Below are 18522 nucleotides of genomic sequence, written 5' to 3' on the forward strand. Positions count from 1 at the left end.
TGATTTGACTAAAGAATGATTTCTCCAATAAAGTTGTGTTTCATTTTCATTTGCAGCATAATTTGGAGAAGCCCCAGAGAATGAGCATTCCCTGCTTGGTGGAATGCGTGGTCAACTGTCAGCTCTCAGGGTGGACGGCTTGGACAGAGTGTTCACAGACCTGTGGCCATGGAGGTATTCATTTCCCCGTGTTTCCCACTAACTAGTGTAGATTTCTAAATATCTTTCAGCTTGATAAATGGCATAAGGTATGGGACCCAGCTAAAGCCAATAGAAACTGACCCACAGGGGAAGAAAAACAGATCCTGGCCTCATATCAGTCTAGGAGAGTGAGGCAGATGTTGCAGAATGGACCAGTTAACAGTGGCAGACACCAGAGAGGCCAATGAACCTGTGGGGCAATGTTTATTCAGGTCATAAGCTCAACAAATTGAAAAAACATGTTGGCCTCAGTGGTTTTTGGAAAAAATAGTATGTGTTATTTAAGTAAAGCTGTCTACTATACCACGTAAATCCCCAAAGAACACCCTAGGCTGAACATAATAGACTAGAGACTTGCTTTTCACCCACATAAAGAGAGGGCTTTATGCTTCAAAATGTAAATCGAGGACACAAGTTCACAGAGGTTCTGCCACTTTAACAGGACCAAGTTACTCTGGATGGTGATATCACTTGGCTCTGTGGAGGTTTTATGAACTGGGTTGGAAGCAGCATACATCTCTTACATATATATTAGACATAAATTGCTCTATGTTTCCAACTCATTGGAAGATGCCAGGGAAGGAAATGTACTTTCTGGGTAGGCAGTCACATCTCAACAATAATGTTACATTATCACATAATGTTATAAAGGAAAGGGAGTATAAATCTTTGGGAAGAAACAGAAATCATTACTATATGATCCCAGAATCCCAGTGGATAAGTAATGCACCATGGCAAGGAATGCAGAAGGCAATTGATACCCAGTAGTGAGGCAGGTAAGTGAAAACAGAGGTGGAATTCCAGTCATTAGGCTGAAGTAAGGATCAAGACATGGGCCCACGGGAGAGAAAGCAACAAGACCATAGCATAAAACAGAGCTGGCTTAGGATAGAACTCTGGTCCTAAAGTAGAGTTGCAATATATCATAAGGTAAATGTCAAAAATTTGGAGTAAGGACATAGGGAGAAATCCTGGTACACTGTTAGTACATCTTAGTGCATTTTGTGCTGCTATAATAGAATACCTGAGGCTGGTTAATTTATGAAGAAAATAGGTTTATTTGGCTCGTGATTCCTATGGCTAGAAGGTTCAAGATTAGGCAGCTGCATCTGGTGAAAGCCTCAGGCTGTGTCAACTAATGGCAGAAAGCAGAAGAGAGAAGGTGTTTGTAAAGAGATCACATCCTGAAAGAGGAAATAAGAGAGAGAAACTGAGGAAGCAAGAGAGAAATAACCCTGTGTTGCAGGAATGAATCTATTCCTACACGAGTGAGAACTCACTCGCCCCCAGGGAGGGCATTAATCCATTCATGGGGGATCTGCACTTATGAGCAACACACCATCCCATAGACCTCATCGTCCAAGACCATCACAAAGGGGATCAAATTTTGATCTCAGTTTTGCTGGGAACAAACCAAATCCAAACCGTAGCATTCCACAGGCGAATCTAAAAACTCGTGTTCCTCTCACATGCAAAATACAATTATTCCATCCAATAATCCTAAGTCTTAACTTGTTTCGGTACCAACTTAGAAGCCCAAAATCTAGAGTCTCATCTGAGACTCAAGGTAAGTTCTTCCAGCTTTGAGCCTGCAAAAACAAAACAACAATGACAAAACAAAAAACAAAAAACAAAAAAAAACAAGTTATTTGCTTCCAAGGTACAGTGGTGGTACAGACATTTGTAAACATTCCTGTTCCAAAATAGGAAAGCTAGCAGAAGGCAAGAAATCAGAGCAGAACTGAAGGAGTTAGAGACACAAAAGACCCTTCAAAAAATCATTGAATCCAGGAGCTTGTTTTTTGAAAAGATCAATAAAATTGATAGACCACTGGCAAGACTAATAAAGAAGAAAAGAGATAAGAATCAAATTGATGCAATAAAAAAATGATAAAGGGGATATCACCAGCGATCCCACAGAAATACAAACTACCATCAGAGAATACTATAAACACCTCTACGCAAATGAACTAGAAAATCTAGAAGAAATGGATAAATTCCTGGACACATACACCCTCCCAAAACTACACCAGGAAGAAGTTGAATCCCTCAATAGACCAATAACAGGCTCTGAAATTGAGGCAATAATTAATAGCCTACCAACCAAAAAAAGTCCAGGACCAGATGGATTCACAGCTGATTCTACCAGAGGTACAAAGAGGAGCTGGTACCATTCCTTCTGAAACTATTCCGATCAATAGAAAAAGAGGGAATCCTCCCTAACTCATTTTATGAGGCCAGCATCATCCTGATACCAAAGCCTGGCAGAGACACAACAACAACAAAAAAAAGAATTTTAGACCAATGTCCCTGATGAACATCGATGCAAAAATCCTCAATAAAATACTGGCAAACCGAATCCAGCAGCACATCAAAAAGCTTGTCCACCATGATCAAATGGGCTTCATCCCTGGGATGCAAGGCCGGTTCAACATATGCGAATCGATAAACATAATCCATCATATAAATAGAACCAAAGACCAAAACCACATGATTATCTCAATAGATACAGAAAAGGCCTTTGACAAAATTCAACAGCCCTTCATGCTAAAAACTCTCAATAAACTAGGTATTGATAGGACATATCTAAAACTAATAGGAGGTATTTATGACAAAGTCACAGCCAATATCATACTGAATGGGCAAAAACTGGAAGTATTCCCTTTGAAAACTGGCACAAGACAGGGATGCCCTCTCGCACCACTCCTATTCAACATAGTGTTGGAAGTTCTGGCCAGGGCAATCAGGCAGGAGAAAGAAATAAAGGGTATTGAATTAGGAAAAGAGGAAATCAAATTGTCCCTGTTTGCAGATGACATGATTTTATATTTAGAAAACCCCATCATCTCAGCCCAAAATCTCCTTAAGCTGATAAGCAACTTCAGCAAAGTCTCAGGATACAAAATCAATGTGCAAAAATCACAAGCATTCTTATACACCAATAACAGACAAGCAGAAAGCGAAATCATGAGTGAACTCCCATTCACAACTGCTTCAAAGAGAATAAGATACCTAGAAATCCAACTTACAAGGGATGTGAAGGACCTCTTCAAGGAGAACTACAAACCACTGCTCAATGAAATAAAAGAGGACACAAACAAATGGAAGAGCATTCCATGCTCATGGATAGGAAGAATCAATATCGTGAAAATGGCCATACTGCCCAAGGCAATTTATAGATTCAATGCCATCCCCATCAAGTTACCAATGACTTTCTTCACAGAATTGGAAAAAGCTACTTTCAAGTTCACATGGACCAAAAAAGGGCCCACATTGCCAAGACAATCCTATGCCAAAAGAACAAAGCTGAAGGCATCACACTACCTGACTTCAAACTATACTACAAGGCTACAGTAACCAAAACAACATGGTACTGGTACCAAAACAGAGATATAGATCAATAGAACAGAACAGAGCCCTCAGAGATAATACCACACATCTATAAGCATCTGATCTTTGACAAACCTGACAAAAACAAGCAATGGGGAAAGGATTCCCTATTTAATAAATGGTGCTGGGAAAACTGTCTAGCCATATGTAGAATGCTGAAACTGGATCCCTTCCTTACACCTTATACAAAAATTAATTCAAGATGGATTAAAGACTTAAATGTTAGACCTAAAACCATAAAAACCCTAGAGGAGAACCTAGGCAATACCTTTCAGGACATAGGCATAGGCAAGGACTTCATGTCTAAAACACCAAAAGCAATGGCAACGAAAGCCAAAATTGACAAATGGGATCAAATTAAACTAAAGAGCTTCTGCACAGCAAAAGAAACTACCATCAGAGTGAACAGGCAACCTACAGAATGTGAGAAAATTTTCACAATCTACCCATCTGACAAAGGGCTAATATCCAGAATCTACAAAGAACTTAAACAAATTTACAAGAAAAAAATCAAACAACCCCATCAACAAGTGGGTGAAGGATATGAACAGACACTTCTCAAAAGAAGACATTTATGCAGCCAACAGACACAAGAAAAAATGCTCATCATCACTGGCCATCAGAGAAATGCAAATCAAAACCACAATGAGATACCATGTCATACCAGTTAGAATGGCGATCATTAAAAAGGCAGGAAACAATGGGTGCTGGAGAGGATGTGGACAAATAGGAACACTTTTACACTGTTGGTGGCACTGTAAACTAGTTCAACCATTGTGGAAGACAGTGTGGCAATCCCTCAAGGATCTAGAACTAGAAATACCATTTGACCCAGCAATCCTATTACTGGGCATATACCCAAAGGATTATAAATCATGCTGCTATAAAGACACATGCACTGTATGTTTATTGCGGCACTATTCACAATAGCAAAGACTTCGAACCAACCCAAATGTCCATCAATGATAGACTGGATTAAGAAAATGTGGCACATATACACCATGGAATACTATGCAACCATAAAAAAGGATGAGTTCATATCTTTGTAGGGACATGGATGAAGTTGGAAACCATTATTCTGAGCAAACTATCGCAAGGACAGAAAACCAAACACTGCATGTTCTCACTCATAGGTGGGAATTGAACAATGAAAACACTTGGACACAGCGTGGGGAACATCACACACTGGGGCCTGTCTTGGGGGTAGGGAGGGGGGAGGGGTAGCATTAGGAGAAATACCTAGTGTAAACGACGAGTTAATGGGTGCAGCACACCAACATGACACATGTATACATATGTAACAAACCTGGACGTTGTGCACATGTACCCTAGAACTTGAAGTATCATTTAAAAAAATAGAAAAATAGGCCTGAATAAAGAAATGACAGGGCCCAGGAAAGTGCAAAACATAGCAAGACAGGCATGAAATTTTAGATTTCTGGAACATATTCATTTGACTTCATGTCCTGGGCGCACTGGTGCAAGAGATGGGCTCCCAAGGCCTTGGGCCACCCCACCTCTATGGCTTTGCTGAGTGCAGCTCATGTGGCTGCTCTCACCAGTTGGGAGTTGAATGCCTATGGCTTTTTCAGGTGGGCATTGCACACTGCCAATGGCCCTACAGTCTGGGGTCCCCAAGGCAGCCCTGCTTCCAGGAATCTACTAGGCTTTGCCATGGTGGAAACTCTGTGGCAGCTCCACTCCTGTGGCAGGTTTCTGTCTGAGCTCCCAAGCTTTCTGACACATCCTCTGAAATCTAGGTGGAAGCCAACATACCTTCACTGCTCTCCCATTACAAAATTAGTAATATGGATGTGGATGCCCCTAAAGCTTATAGCTCAGCCTCTGCAGAGCATGGTTACATCTAGGGCAGATTGAGCCATGGCTGCTCCAGCAGGAATCACTGGGATGTGGTTAGCAGATCTCTGAGGCAACACAGGGCAGTGGCGCTCCGGTCATGTCCCCTGAAACCATTCTTTCCTTCTAGACTTCTGGGCCTCTGATGGGAAGGGCTGGCTGTGAAGATCTTTAAAATGCCTTCAGGGCTTTTTTTCCATTGTTCTGACCATTACCACCTGGCTCCCTTTTAGCCATGCTACTCTCTTTAGCAAACAGTCTGTTGGCAGCATTCTTGTATTCCTTTCCTGAAGATACTGTTACATTCTCTACCACATGACCATGCTAAAAATTTTCCAAATCTTTCCACTCAGCTTCCCTTTTCTCTAGCTGTTTACCATAAGCAGTTAGAAGCAGCAGCAGCCAGAGCTTTGCTTCTTAGAAATTTTGTCCACCAGCTATGCTATTCTTTTACTCTTAAGTTCTGTATTCCACAAAGCTGTAGGGCATGGCCACAATGCAACCAAGTTGTTTGCTATGGTGTAACAAGGATAGTGTTTTATCCAGTTCCCAGTAAGTTCCTTATTTCAGTCTGAGACTTCATCAGCATGTCCTTTACTGTCCATCTTTCTGTTAGCATTTTGGTCACAACCACTTAACCAGTCTCTAAGAAGTTCTAAACTCTTCCTCATCATTTTGTCTTCTTCCGAGCCCTCACCAAAAACACACTTATTGCTCCAGTTATGGCAATGCAGACTTTTTCTAGCCTGTCCCTGCAAACTCTTCCAGCCTCTATGTATTACCCAGTTCCAAAGCCACTTTCACATGTTCAGGTATCTGTATACCAACAATTCACTCCTCAGTACCAATTTTCTGTGTTAGTCCATTTTGTATTGCTATAACGGAATACCTAAGACTGTGTAATTTATAAAGACAAGAGGTTTATTTGGCTAATGATTCTGGTGCCTGTAAGGTTCAAGATTGCGCAGCTGCATCTGGTGGGGGTCTCAGGCTGCTTCAACTCATGACAGAAAGTGGAAGGGGAGCAGGTATGTGCAAAATAGTCACATGGTGAAAAAGAAAACAAGAGCAAGAAGCCAAAAAACCACACACTTTTTAACAACCCTGTCTTGCAAGAGCTAATCCATTCCTGCAAGAGTGAGAACTCACTCACCTCCAAGGGAGGGCATTAATTTATTAATGAGGAATCCTCACCTATGGCTCAAATACTTCCCACTAGTCCTTACTTCCCAACCCCACTGCAAAGGAGATCAAATGTTGATATGCCTTTTGGTGGGCACAAACCACATCCAAACCATAGCAGGCAAATTAAACAGGGGAGGAGATGGGAAGAAGAACTGCAGTTTGGAGAAATCATCATTGGGAAGGGAGGATGGGATACCAGGACCTCGATCTGATTGTCAACCAAAGATATTTGAAAGCAGTTTTCTAGAAGTCCTGATATTGGACCACTGGCAATAAGTTATGGACTCATCTATAAGCTACTCACAAATGGATGTGCTTATGTTGTTGATAATTATCTTCTTTAGTTGGGATTGTGTGAGAAACCAGGCATGACTCACAATTAAAAAGGAGCTCATCTGTGAACTCAACTGTAAGGTCCTAGAGAGGGCAGAGCCAAAAACTGTAGCCAGGATACATATTAGGAAAATGTGACTAAGAAAAATTGACAACTACTTCTACAAAGAATGTCACTCATAATGAAAACATGGGAATTGCAATGTCCAACAATAATATGTAATTTCTTGCACAAATGAGAGCAAAGAGCCTGTGGAAATGAAATGGCAGGTCTTAGGACTGAGATTTCAGTGATTACCCAATAGTTTGTCAATTGTTTTAACAGGCAGTCAGGCATGGTTTCCACTGGGGCATCTACTTTAAAGTTGTGTAAATCTAAGTTCAAAAGTAGCTGTTTAAGGAATTAACTAAATCTTTCTGAATGTCCTATTCTTTATCTATGAATTGGAATTTTGCACATGTTAGTGGTTTAGTTTTTGTTTTGAGAATTAAATGAAATTAAGTATTTGAAGACACCTGGCATAGTAACAGACACATCATGAGTGTTTAGTATATGTGAATTTTCTCCTCCATGTTCCTCTACCTGTCTGTAGAAGAGAGGGTTATTGGAGACTCCATAGGATCTTTTAAAAATTATTCCATAGACGCAGTCACCCTCATCTCCCAATTTTATATCTCATCCTTTTACTCCTCTCCAAATTCTACACACTATATTCATAGCCTATATGATGTTCTAAAAGTGAATATCTGATCAAGTGTTTTCATATTGACATATAAGTCATTCATCTATTTTTTTTATCCATAAACAAATACATACATGTCAGTTATAGTCTTATGTACTTAGAATTCAGCACTGGGGGAAAAAAGGCAATTTCCCTATTTTTATGGAGCTTAAAATCTAGTTTAGGGACAACAGAGAGTAAACTAACAAATAAGTAATAATGCCCATTGATGAATCCACAAAAGACATTCAAATGAGAGGTATTATTTGCATCAGTGATGTCTTTCATCGAAACAGTTGGTTGCTCCTCTGTCCAGAAGAGACCCACCTGGATATCCCACTGCCATAGCACTACAGTGTTGTCCTCAGGGGCCACTGCTGGGATGTTTGTTTGTAATAAAGCATTCACTGTACCAAGTCACTGAAACATGACAGATCTCTGTGTTATTCCAACATACCAACTTTATGAATAAGACCCCAAATCGTAAGTTTAGTATTAAAAGATCACTTAAAAATTGTAAGCGGTTCTGTTAGTGCTGTGGACTCATCAGACTCTGTTATCTACTAGACCCTGTTTGTCTACAAACAACAAAAACCCATGCAAATTTGAATCCTACTTTTCAGGATTTCTAGACAACTATAGTCTGAGCTAAAATTCCCCTTTCTCCAATCCTTAGAATAATAAACAAAGACAAAAACAACACACAGATTTCACAAGAAAAGTCCTTGTGTGAACTAAGGCACAGAAGGACTAGGGAAGGAATGTTAACTACTTGGAGAAATCAAGTTGCATAAAGTACTTGGAAATCATCTAGATAGTGTCTATTGGCATATAAGTATGGCATCAGTTACACATCACCTCTGGCTAGTTTCTAAGGGTCAGTAGGATAATATTTGGGCAGGATGGTGCCATAGCTCTTGTGACTAATGTTTTCCTTACTAGGCTGCTCAGTGCTCAATCGCACAAGCATTTTTTGACTACCTGTTCTATTTAAGGTCCCATGTTAAGATCTTCAGACAAAAATATAAGGATGAGTATTTTCTACTTGCATGTATTTGCACCCAACCTCAATTTTTTTTTTGTGATATAGAATCTTGCTCTGTTGCCCAGGCTGAAATGTAGTGGCACAATCTTGGCTCACTGCACCCTCTGCCTCCTGGGCTCAAGCAGTCCTCCCACTTCAGCCTCCCAAGTAGCTGGGACTATAGGCACATGCCACCACACCTGATTAAATTTTGTATTTTTTGTAGACACTGGGTTATGCTATGTTACCCAGGCTGGTCTTGAACTCCTGAGCTCAAGCAATCTGCCTGCCTCGGCCCCCCAAAGTGCTGGGTTTACAGGCATAAGCCACCCCACCCAGCCCCAATCTCAAACTTTAAAAACAGAATTGAGTGGTACAAAGAGGAATAGGATACATGGCCCTTGAATTTTTAAGCACCTACCCTCAAGACTGTGCCAAGGCAGCCTCTGTGGGTGTATCATGTTATTCCCCACCATCCCCAAACTTCTTCCCCATTCTAGCCTTCCTGCTCCAGTCCGTTGGCACCACTCTTCCCTAACTATCACTCCTGTGGAAGATAGTAATATTATTAAAATAAGATAATTCTGTATTTAAATCATGCTTGAATCCTCATACAACACAACCTGAAAAACAAACAGTAAATGAATAGCAGTAATCAGAAGCCAGAATGTATGGTATAGATGAACTTGTTTCTTAAGTGACCAAATTGTGGAGCTGCAAAGGTTGGAGACTGTCATTAGGAAACATCAGCAGCTCGCCTGTTCTAAGACAAAGTGCCAGCAGCTGCCTTTTGTAGGAGCCGCTTTCTCTTTTCGAACGGGTTGTAGCAATAGGCAGAGACCACAGGAAGAGGTAGAGTTTATTTAGTCACATTAAAGTGGGCATGCGAGTTACCTGGGAGTCAAACTTCAGCAGCTGCAGTTCTCAGCTGCTGTCTTTATCAAAAACAAAAGTTCACACAATTATCTCTGTTTCTGCATTTGCTGAGTTGTTGGGCAAAACCTTGTGTGCTGGATGTCCCTGATGCTTCCCCATGAGCCACACTTCATCATCAAACCCACAGAACTGCAATGATCTGAGAGGAAGTTTTGAAATGAGCTCTTACTTTATTTTCCAAGTGTCTGGATTGCCTCTTTAATGTACACCTGATGCTTGGCATATACTTTCTAATTGTGTTAAAGATTTCAAGGTCAGAACAGTTTGAATCCAATTTATTTCAATTTAGAGAGAGACTGATTCTAAGCTTCCACTAAGGGATCTTTTTAGATAGATTTCAAAGATCAAAGCTTGTAATAGAAGAGCTTAATATTTGGATTAGTTATGTTTTTTGTCTCTTGAATTTTCATCAGTTTAGTGGGATGTAGAACTTCCTAAATTTAGCATATCATGAATTATTCATAATTATTTAACTGATAACACTCTAAGAATGTTATTAAATCCAGACTATGATTTCTTTGTATTTTATATTTTTAAATTTAATGCATATGAGTTTATAATATTTTTACATCATATGACCCAGCCTACTTCTTGTGTTTCCCAGACGGCATAAAATTTTTCTGTCAACTCTAGCCCACAATAAGAAAATAATTTTGTATTAACTCTAAAACACAACAACAACTTTGTGACTTCCAGCTTTTTTTCCTAGGTTTCAAGGGCAAGCCAGTAACTTTAATTTTTGGTATCTGCATCCGATTTGATCAATGCATGGTATTCTTGATTGGGCACAGTCTGTCATAATAATTCAGACTTATTTACTGTATCAAGTAATTCGTTCTTATGGCAAAAGAACAAGAAGCTAGGTAGTGGAATGGAAGAAAAAGAACAGACAAGAAACTCGACGATCTGGGTTTTAGAGTCAGCTTTTCCATGGCAAGTTGTAGGATGTCGGACCGCTCACTCATTCTGTGCAGAACTCTCTTGCACTGTTTTTATCTATAAAATGATGAAATATTAGAGGGATTACTTTTTAATACCTGTTGGTCAAGGGTATAATTACTGATGCTAGGAGTATGTTAGTAATTCTTCTCAACAGTACTATGAAGTATAGACCTAATTTTACAGATGTAATGATAGGCACTGAAGTTATCTGCCCAGGGTTACATAGCTTGTCAGTTGTGGAGGATGGATTTGAACCCAAGTTCAGGTATCTCCAAAGCCCCCATTTGTTCCACTATGATCCTGTACATCTGACACTCTGTATCATCTATTGTGTACATGGCCCTGGCTTGCATGCTATATCACTATAAAAATTATTATAATTTATAGGTATATTTGAGAATAAGCAGAGAAAATGGGTCATAGGTTGGCACACAAAGGACAGTGAAATATATTAATGCTTTAAGAAGTCCCTCTGAATTTTAAACCTTCTAAATATGTTCTTGCCTCACAACCAATAATGTTGCATGTTATGTAGTTTATCTAATAGGAATACAGCTGCCAATCTTACAGAGAGGTAATGTGTGACTCTGATGGTTTTCTCTAAAAAGGGTGTGAAGATTAGCTCCAAGATTTGCAAATTCACTCTCTCTCACCTTCTTGCATCCCATGGAAATTGCTCATTGTGGGTATTGCTGCTGTTTATAGGTATTACAGTGGTCCCTCAAGTTGTGTTAGTTTTTAATGGAACTGAAATGTGATTGTTGAAAATAGAACTGGAGGTAAGCGGTCAGAATGCATATACATACTCTACCATTGAAAAATCTGGAGTTATTTATATCCAAGCAATGTCAAAAGTGCTTAATCTTCTGCCATAAAATACCTATCTAAGCCCCTTGACATCACAGCCTTGACTTTTAAAGTGGTGGTCTTGTTACTTCCCATGTACCTGGTAGAGATGTGATCCTGGCTGGGACTAGAGTCTGTTTTGCTCTGAAAAGCCTATAGAATGTTTATCTTGCTTAAGTTGGATCTTCTGTAGGATAAAAGGGTATCTGGAGACCTGAAGCAATTTTCATATAAGCCAAGGAATCCCTCTATAGGGGAAGCTGATGGACTGTATCTCTGGGTGTAGAATTACTGCTGCATCAATACTACACACGTCCTAAAGAGCTGTCTTTAGTTTGCAGATCAGGATGGTAATTTTCCTCCACTCTGCTATACTGGAAAATAGCCTTGATCCCAAATCTATATCCACCAGTAATATTTAAAATAAATTTTGGATAAAAATTCCTGATATTTGTTAAGAGAAGTGAGAAGTACAGCTTTAACCACTTTTTAGTAGATGTCCAGCCTAAAAAGCCACATGAAATTAACTGAGCATTTTATACACAACCTGATTTTCCACTGCCTTCAGAAATTTACTCTGATGAGTACCTGAAAGCAAATAAAGAATTGTCATAGGAGAAAGGTGTTAGCACAGTCATCTTAATTAATTTTTGCTAAAGAAAATATGGAGTGTACAAATACATACAACAAATTTATTGCAAAAGATAGATCTAAGTGCAATTCTCAAACAAGTTTGAGTGGCCTAATAACTAGAGCATAGTATCTGATACCTAAGACATGGATTAGATGAGATCTATTGGAAAGCATATGTTTTTGGAGCAAGACAAATCTTTGTTCCAAACCTTCTACCTGTATCATTTCACAAAAAATATTTAAATTCTCTGAGCCTCAGTTTATCATATGTTAAAGCGGAACATTAATAACTATGTCCTAAACTCAGCCTGAAACCGGGGTTGATAAAGTGATTTATGTGACTCAGAGAGTAGGGGGAGGAACTCTCAGGGGCAGGAGAGTGAAGAAAGCAGGATAAGGGAGAGAAAAAGCTAAGCAAGAATGTATGATATCATTTGTATATCAAAGCACACTGTATTCTCTCAATTAATGTAGTGCCTCCCTCCATAGTGAGGACTGTTTTTACAATGACAAAAGGTATGATACAATAAAACGCCTTAAACACAGAAATATATATGACTAAAATTAACTTAGATTGAACATGGCCATCTACTAATGAGGTTTTGTTAGTATTCCTTTGCTTCTTTTTCACTTATGTTGTCATCCACTAGTATTTGCTATTGTCTAACACTAGGTCACAGGTACCAAATGCTTAAGAATAAATCCATAGGGGGAAAACCCTTGAAAGCAGAAACCTTTTATTCATTAACCTGATTTTGGGGTTCTCATCAGGAAAGACCATCATTACCTTCAGTTAAGTGACATTGTACCCTATTCTGCATGGTGTTTTAATTGGCCAACCCCTTCTAGATGTTGGCTTCTGGATGATCATTTTCTGCCAATGATTGTGCATAAACTTTGGAAATTTAACTTATGTTCAAAAGAAGTAATGTCCAAGTGGAAAGGAAGCCAATAATAATGATATCCATAGACATGCTGGAAGCTCAAAGTTACTTCATATACTACTATTATTGCTTTTATATATCTACTGTGCACTGGTATTGGTATATTTATGTAAATTGCTCAGATATTTTATTCAATGAACTATTTGTTTCCAGTAAATAGGAACCTTCTTCAACAATCTCTCTATTATTCTTATATTTCCTTTTCCATTATCTCTTACATATATACATTGCCTTGGCCATATCCAAATTGGCCAGAGCTATCAAAATCGTAATTTCCAGTAAATTCACTGACTACGTGTCAGGGCCACAGAAGAATTGTTGTTTACAGCATGGCTCTCTAAAGGGCATGGTGGCTGGCTGCTTTGATTGGAAAGTTTGGTCAGAATAAGGAATTACTGCATTTGACTTCCTTTCTTTTTCTAAGTGTATACATTGACAAATGTTTACCAGTTTTGAGATTTGTTTGAATTGCTTAAAATTTCCTACATCTACTTTGTCAGTGGAGCCTCAAGAGGGAAGTTTGACTACTGCCTAGTTCAGTAGGAATATGATCTAGTCTGATATGCTTTAAACCTGTATGCAAGCACTAGGATTGTCCTCTCTTGTTTTTGTTTTTGTTTTTACAACCTGTATACCACCTCACTGTCTATTATTTTTTCTAAAGATCTTGCCATTCAATCCTTTTTCTTTCATTGCTAGTGATTGTTGCTCATATAATAATAAGCTCAATATCAATGTTGTTTATAATGAGGTCCCAGTATTCTCCAGGGAAAAAGAGGAAAAGGCTCAGAGAGGAGAATTGCTAGCAAATAGCAAATTTACCCTACTATGATTTAGGTCTTTTTTTAATTGGAAACATATTTTATATGGAGTGTCTTTCTCTATTTTGTAGCCCGATGAGTGCACGAATAGAGAGTCAACTTCTGTTCCTTCATCTCAATGGGCATTGCTCATTCAGCATATTGTCCATATTTATGATTGAATTTAGTTCCCAATTGATACCTATTGTCATGTCTTATGTTGTTATTGAAAAACATAAACCCAAGCAAGACAAGTCCAGAGAGTTTCCAAGGAAATTCTTCCCTTCTGACTTTGAAAGCATAAGGATATGTATGGCAGCAAGCTTCACTATTACTCTGAGAACAGAAAGAGTCCAGGATACAGTGTTAAGGGATTTGATGGGTTGGGACCTGACTGAGTAATTATGTATTTTATAATTTTGTTCATTTAATATAATAAGCCCAGTAAAATACAGGAGACACGGGTAGCGTGTTTTATGTACTCATTACAGGCATGTTTCAGGGCCAGTTCTAGGAATTGATATGAGAGTATTTGTTAAAAATAAATGTTTAAGAAGAGAAAAATAAAAGCATTTACCATATTTAAAATATTCCGCAAGTTTCTTTTTCTTTTTTTTTTTTTTTTTTTTAGATGGACTCACAGGCTACAGTGCAGTGGCGCGATCTTGGCTCACTGCAACCTCTGCCTTCCAGGTTCAAGCGATCTTCCTGTCTCAGCCTCCAAATAGCTGAGATTATAAGTATACACTACCATGTCTGCTAATTTTTGTATTTTTAGTAGAAGTGGGGTTTTACCATGTTGGTCAGGCTGGTCTCGAACTCCTGACCTCAAGTGATCTGCCCGTCTTGGTGTCCCAAACTGCTGGGATTACAGGCATGAGCTACTGCGCCCAGCCCCTTGCAAGTTGCTTTTATACAGTATTTTTTATTTGTATAACCTTTGTGACACATATCCAGGCAGTCCTCATCGTCTGATATTCTTCACCTGAATCCACATTATTGTGAATTCCATAGACAGCCAAGCCCCTCATAACATCAAAATATTCAAGAATAAACTTATTATTCACAGAACCTTTGCCCAGTCAACAAGCTTTCTCCATTAACACACGTGCTCTGTCATTGCAAATCAGGGGATTTGTTGGTCTATCTTTAGCTGTAAATTAAATGTGTGTCCACTACAAAGGGGTTACAATATGGAGTGATCTTCACACCAAAGATTAAAGGGAGCCCTTGGAAAACTGATGATAATTGACTCAACAGCCAAAGACTTTATGTTCAAGCTGTGAAAGTCAGCTATGAAACATCAAGATCTCTTACAGCTATCATAAAATTATGTAAGAAATATCAATGACCAATTTATTATTTGTCCTAATAACGAGTGCATAATTGTAATCATAATATATATGCTAGTGGATATTAGATAAAATAAACCCACTTGCATTCTTTTAGTTTCAGAAAAAAGTCTTATTTAAATATTTTTTACTATTTATTTAAAATAATTTAATTCCCACTTAAAATAGCTTCACTTTTAAGTGGCATTTTTTTAACATGAATTATCTTCAAGTAATAAAGACTTTTTGTATTCTCAGTTTTATTTTACAGAAAATTTATGCTCGGAAGAGTTAAAGTACTTGTATGTGGTCATATCATTTACTAGTTGTTAATTGGAGAGAACTATTTCCAACTAGAAACTTTTAATGCCCATTCCAGGCCTCTCTCCACCATATATCAGGTTTATTTTTTAACTTTCTATTTTTTTCCTATAGATATGAGGTCTTGCTATGCTGCCCAGGCTGGTCTCGAACTCTTGGACTCAAGTGATTCCCTTGCCTCAGCCTTCCAAAATGCTGGGATTACAGGCGTGAGCCACTGTGCCTGGCACATCAGCTAGTTTCAAATTCTCTTCCTCTCATGTTCCATACCACACCATACTTTTACCTTTAATTTGGCCACATCCTCCACTGCTTTCTCTCTCCCATCAAAACTCATCATTGCCAAAACAATTCCTTCAGGCTCCTGCTGTTAGGATTTCTTGATAGAATAATCATTGCTGGGAGATAGCTGCTTGGTTGAATATTCCATCCTTTCTGAGATCTGGCATCCCAAGTAATATTTGACCACTACCCTGGGAGGTGGCAGACCTCTTTATTGATAACATCCACATTCCATGTTATTAGATTTTTTTATTTGAGGGATATATTTTTGGTTCTTTAACTTATACAATCTAAACATCCCTGACTTAAATAGAAAAAGAAATATAGTAAAAGATAACAATTACCCAACAGAAGCATCAGGTCCAGTAATTTTCTCTTACACTTGCATGCATTTATTAGCAATATTTTTTGTTGAAGTTTAACATGAACCAATTAAACACAAAATACATCAAAATGCAGATTTACTATACGTTCCTTGGTTTCAAAAAACATTCTTGAAAGTCATAGGCATTGTTTGGAAATCTTCTCTTTGTGTTTGGATACCAATAGCAAGAGAGACCATATGGCTGTGCTTCCAATGAATGGTCTTGAGACTTCATTATTTTAAAAGTAATAGCATCATTTTTTTCTTTTGCATTTATTAGATTTTCTCTACCTTTATGTCCAGCAGAACATATCTGTCACCTTAATGGAAATAAATAAAATGGTTCTATAGTACTGGCCCTCCGCATGCCATCAATTCAAGACAAGCTTGAAGTTATTTGGTTATAATGAAATAGAGCCTCTTTGGCTGTGATAAAGGTGACACCACATTGTCATTATCCTTACAAAGATGGATGGAACAGCCTGCAATTATAAAGACATTAGGATAATAGGTGTTTCAGTCAAGAGAATAAACATTAAAGTTATTATAAAAGGTGAAGAGTATTTAAGCAAAAATTAATGTGAAATCTTGTGCCAAATGTGTTCATCTGGCAGGGACAACATTTGATGTGAATGATATCTGACCTGTATGATTTGAGTGATGCCGGGAAGAACATCTGTCTAAATGTATACACTCCATGCAAGAGCTCTGTGCCCAGGGTTGCAGAATAAGCCCTTGCCTATATTATCACTGAAAGAAATTTTACCACTGATATGATTTGGCTGTGTCCCCAACCAAATCTCAAACTTGAATTGTATCTCCCAGAATTCCCACGTGTTGTAGGAGGGACCCAGGGGGAGGTAACTGAATCATGGGGGCCAGTCTTTCCTGTGCTATTCTTATGATAGTGAATAAGTCTCATGAGATCTGATGGGTTTATCAGGGGTTTCCGCTTTTGCTTCTTCCTCATTTTTCTCTTGTTACCACCATGTAAGAAGTGCCTTTCACCTCCCACCATGATTCTGAGGCCTCCCCAGCCATATGGAACTGTAAGTCCAATCAAACCTCTTTTTCTTCCCAGTCTTGGATATGTATTTATCAGCAGTGTGAAAATAGATTAATAGAGTAAATTGATACCAGTACATTGGGGCACTGCTGAAAAGATACCCGAAAATGTGGAAGTGACTTTGGAACTAGGTAACAGGCAGAGGTTGGAAAAGTTTGGAGGACTCAGAAGAAGACAGGAAAATGTGGGAAAGTGTTGAACCTCCTAGAGATTTGTTGAATGGCTTCGACAAAAATGCCGATAGTGATATGAACAATAAAGTTCAGGCTGAGGTGGTCTCAGATGGAGATGAGGAACTTGTTGGGAACTGTAGGAAAGGTGACTTTTGTTATGTTTTAGCAAAGAGACTCATGGCATTTTACCCCTGCCCTAGAGATCTGTGAAACTTCAAACTTGAGAGAGATAATTTAGGATACCTGGTGGAAGAAATTTCTCAGCAGCAAATCATTCAAGATGTGACTTGGGTGCTGTTAAAAGCATTCCATTTTAAAAGAGAAACAGAGCATAAAAGTTCAGAAAAATTTGCAGCCTGATGATGCAGTAGAAAAGAAAAAGCCATTTTTTTTTTGAGGGGAAATTCAAGCCAGCTGCAGAAATTTGCATAAGTAGCAAGGACTCTAATGTTAATTCCCAAGACCAAGGGGAAAATGTCTCCAGGGCATGTCAGAGAACTTCACGACAGGCCCTCCCATCATAGCCTGGAGGCCCAGCAGGAAAAGTGGTTTTGTGGGCTGGGCCCAGGGTCCCCGTGATGTGTGTAGCCTGGGGACTTGGTGCCCTGTGTCCCAGCTGCTCCAGCTGTGGCTGAAAGGGGCTGACATAAAGCTCGGGCTGTGGCTTCAGAGGGTGGAAGCCCCAAGCCTTGGCAGCTTCCATGTGGTGTTGAGCCTGAGGGTGCAAAGAAGTCAAGAACTGAGGTTTGGGAACCTCTGCCTAGATTTCAGAAGATGTATGGAAACGCCTGGATGCCCAGGCAAAAGTTTGCTGCAGGGGCAGGGCCCTCATGGAAAACTCCTGCTAGGGCAGTGCGGAAGGGAAATATGGGGTTGGAGCCCCACACAGAGTCCCTAGTGGGGTGCTGCCTAGTGGAGCTGTGAGAAGAGGGCCATCGTTCTCCATCCCCATGAATGGTAGACCCACTGACAGCTTGCACCTCGTGCCTGGAAAACCTGCAGACACTCAACGCCAGCCCATGAAAGCAGGCAAGAGGGAGGCTATACCCTGCAAAGACACAGGGATGGAGCTGCCCAAGACCCTGGCAACCCACCTTTTGCATCAGTGTGACCTGAAAGTGAGACCTGGAGTCATAGGAGATCATTTTGGAGCTTTAAAATTTGACTGCCCC

At 39.3% G+C, this 18522-nt stretch overlaps 1 protein-coding gene across 5 annotated transcripts in view; it reads left to right on the plus strand.

The window, feature by feature from the left end:
* THSD7B (thrombospondin type 1 domain containing 7B) overlaps nt 1-18522 on the plus strand; it is a 906384-nt gene that overhangs the window by 849780 nt on the left and 38082 nt on the right. For all 5 annotated transcript variants that reach the window (XM_054478924.1, XM_063647426.1, XM_063647428.1 and 2 more), the window contains one exon: nt 57-174. In XM_054478924.1, coding sequence (XP_054334899.1) covers nt 57-174 — 118 coding nt within the window. The remainder of the gene's footprint in view (nt 1-56; nt 175-18522) is intronic.

This window comes from Pongo pygmaeus, chromosome 11 (assembly GCF_028885625.2).
Source record: "Pongo pygmaeus isolate AG05252 chromosome 11, NHGRI_mPonPyg2-v2.0_pri, whole genome shotgun sequence".
In the NCBI taxonomy this organism is placed as follows: Eukaryota; Metazoa; Chordata; class Mammalia; order Primates; family Hominidae; genus Pongo; species Pongo pygmaeus.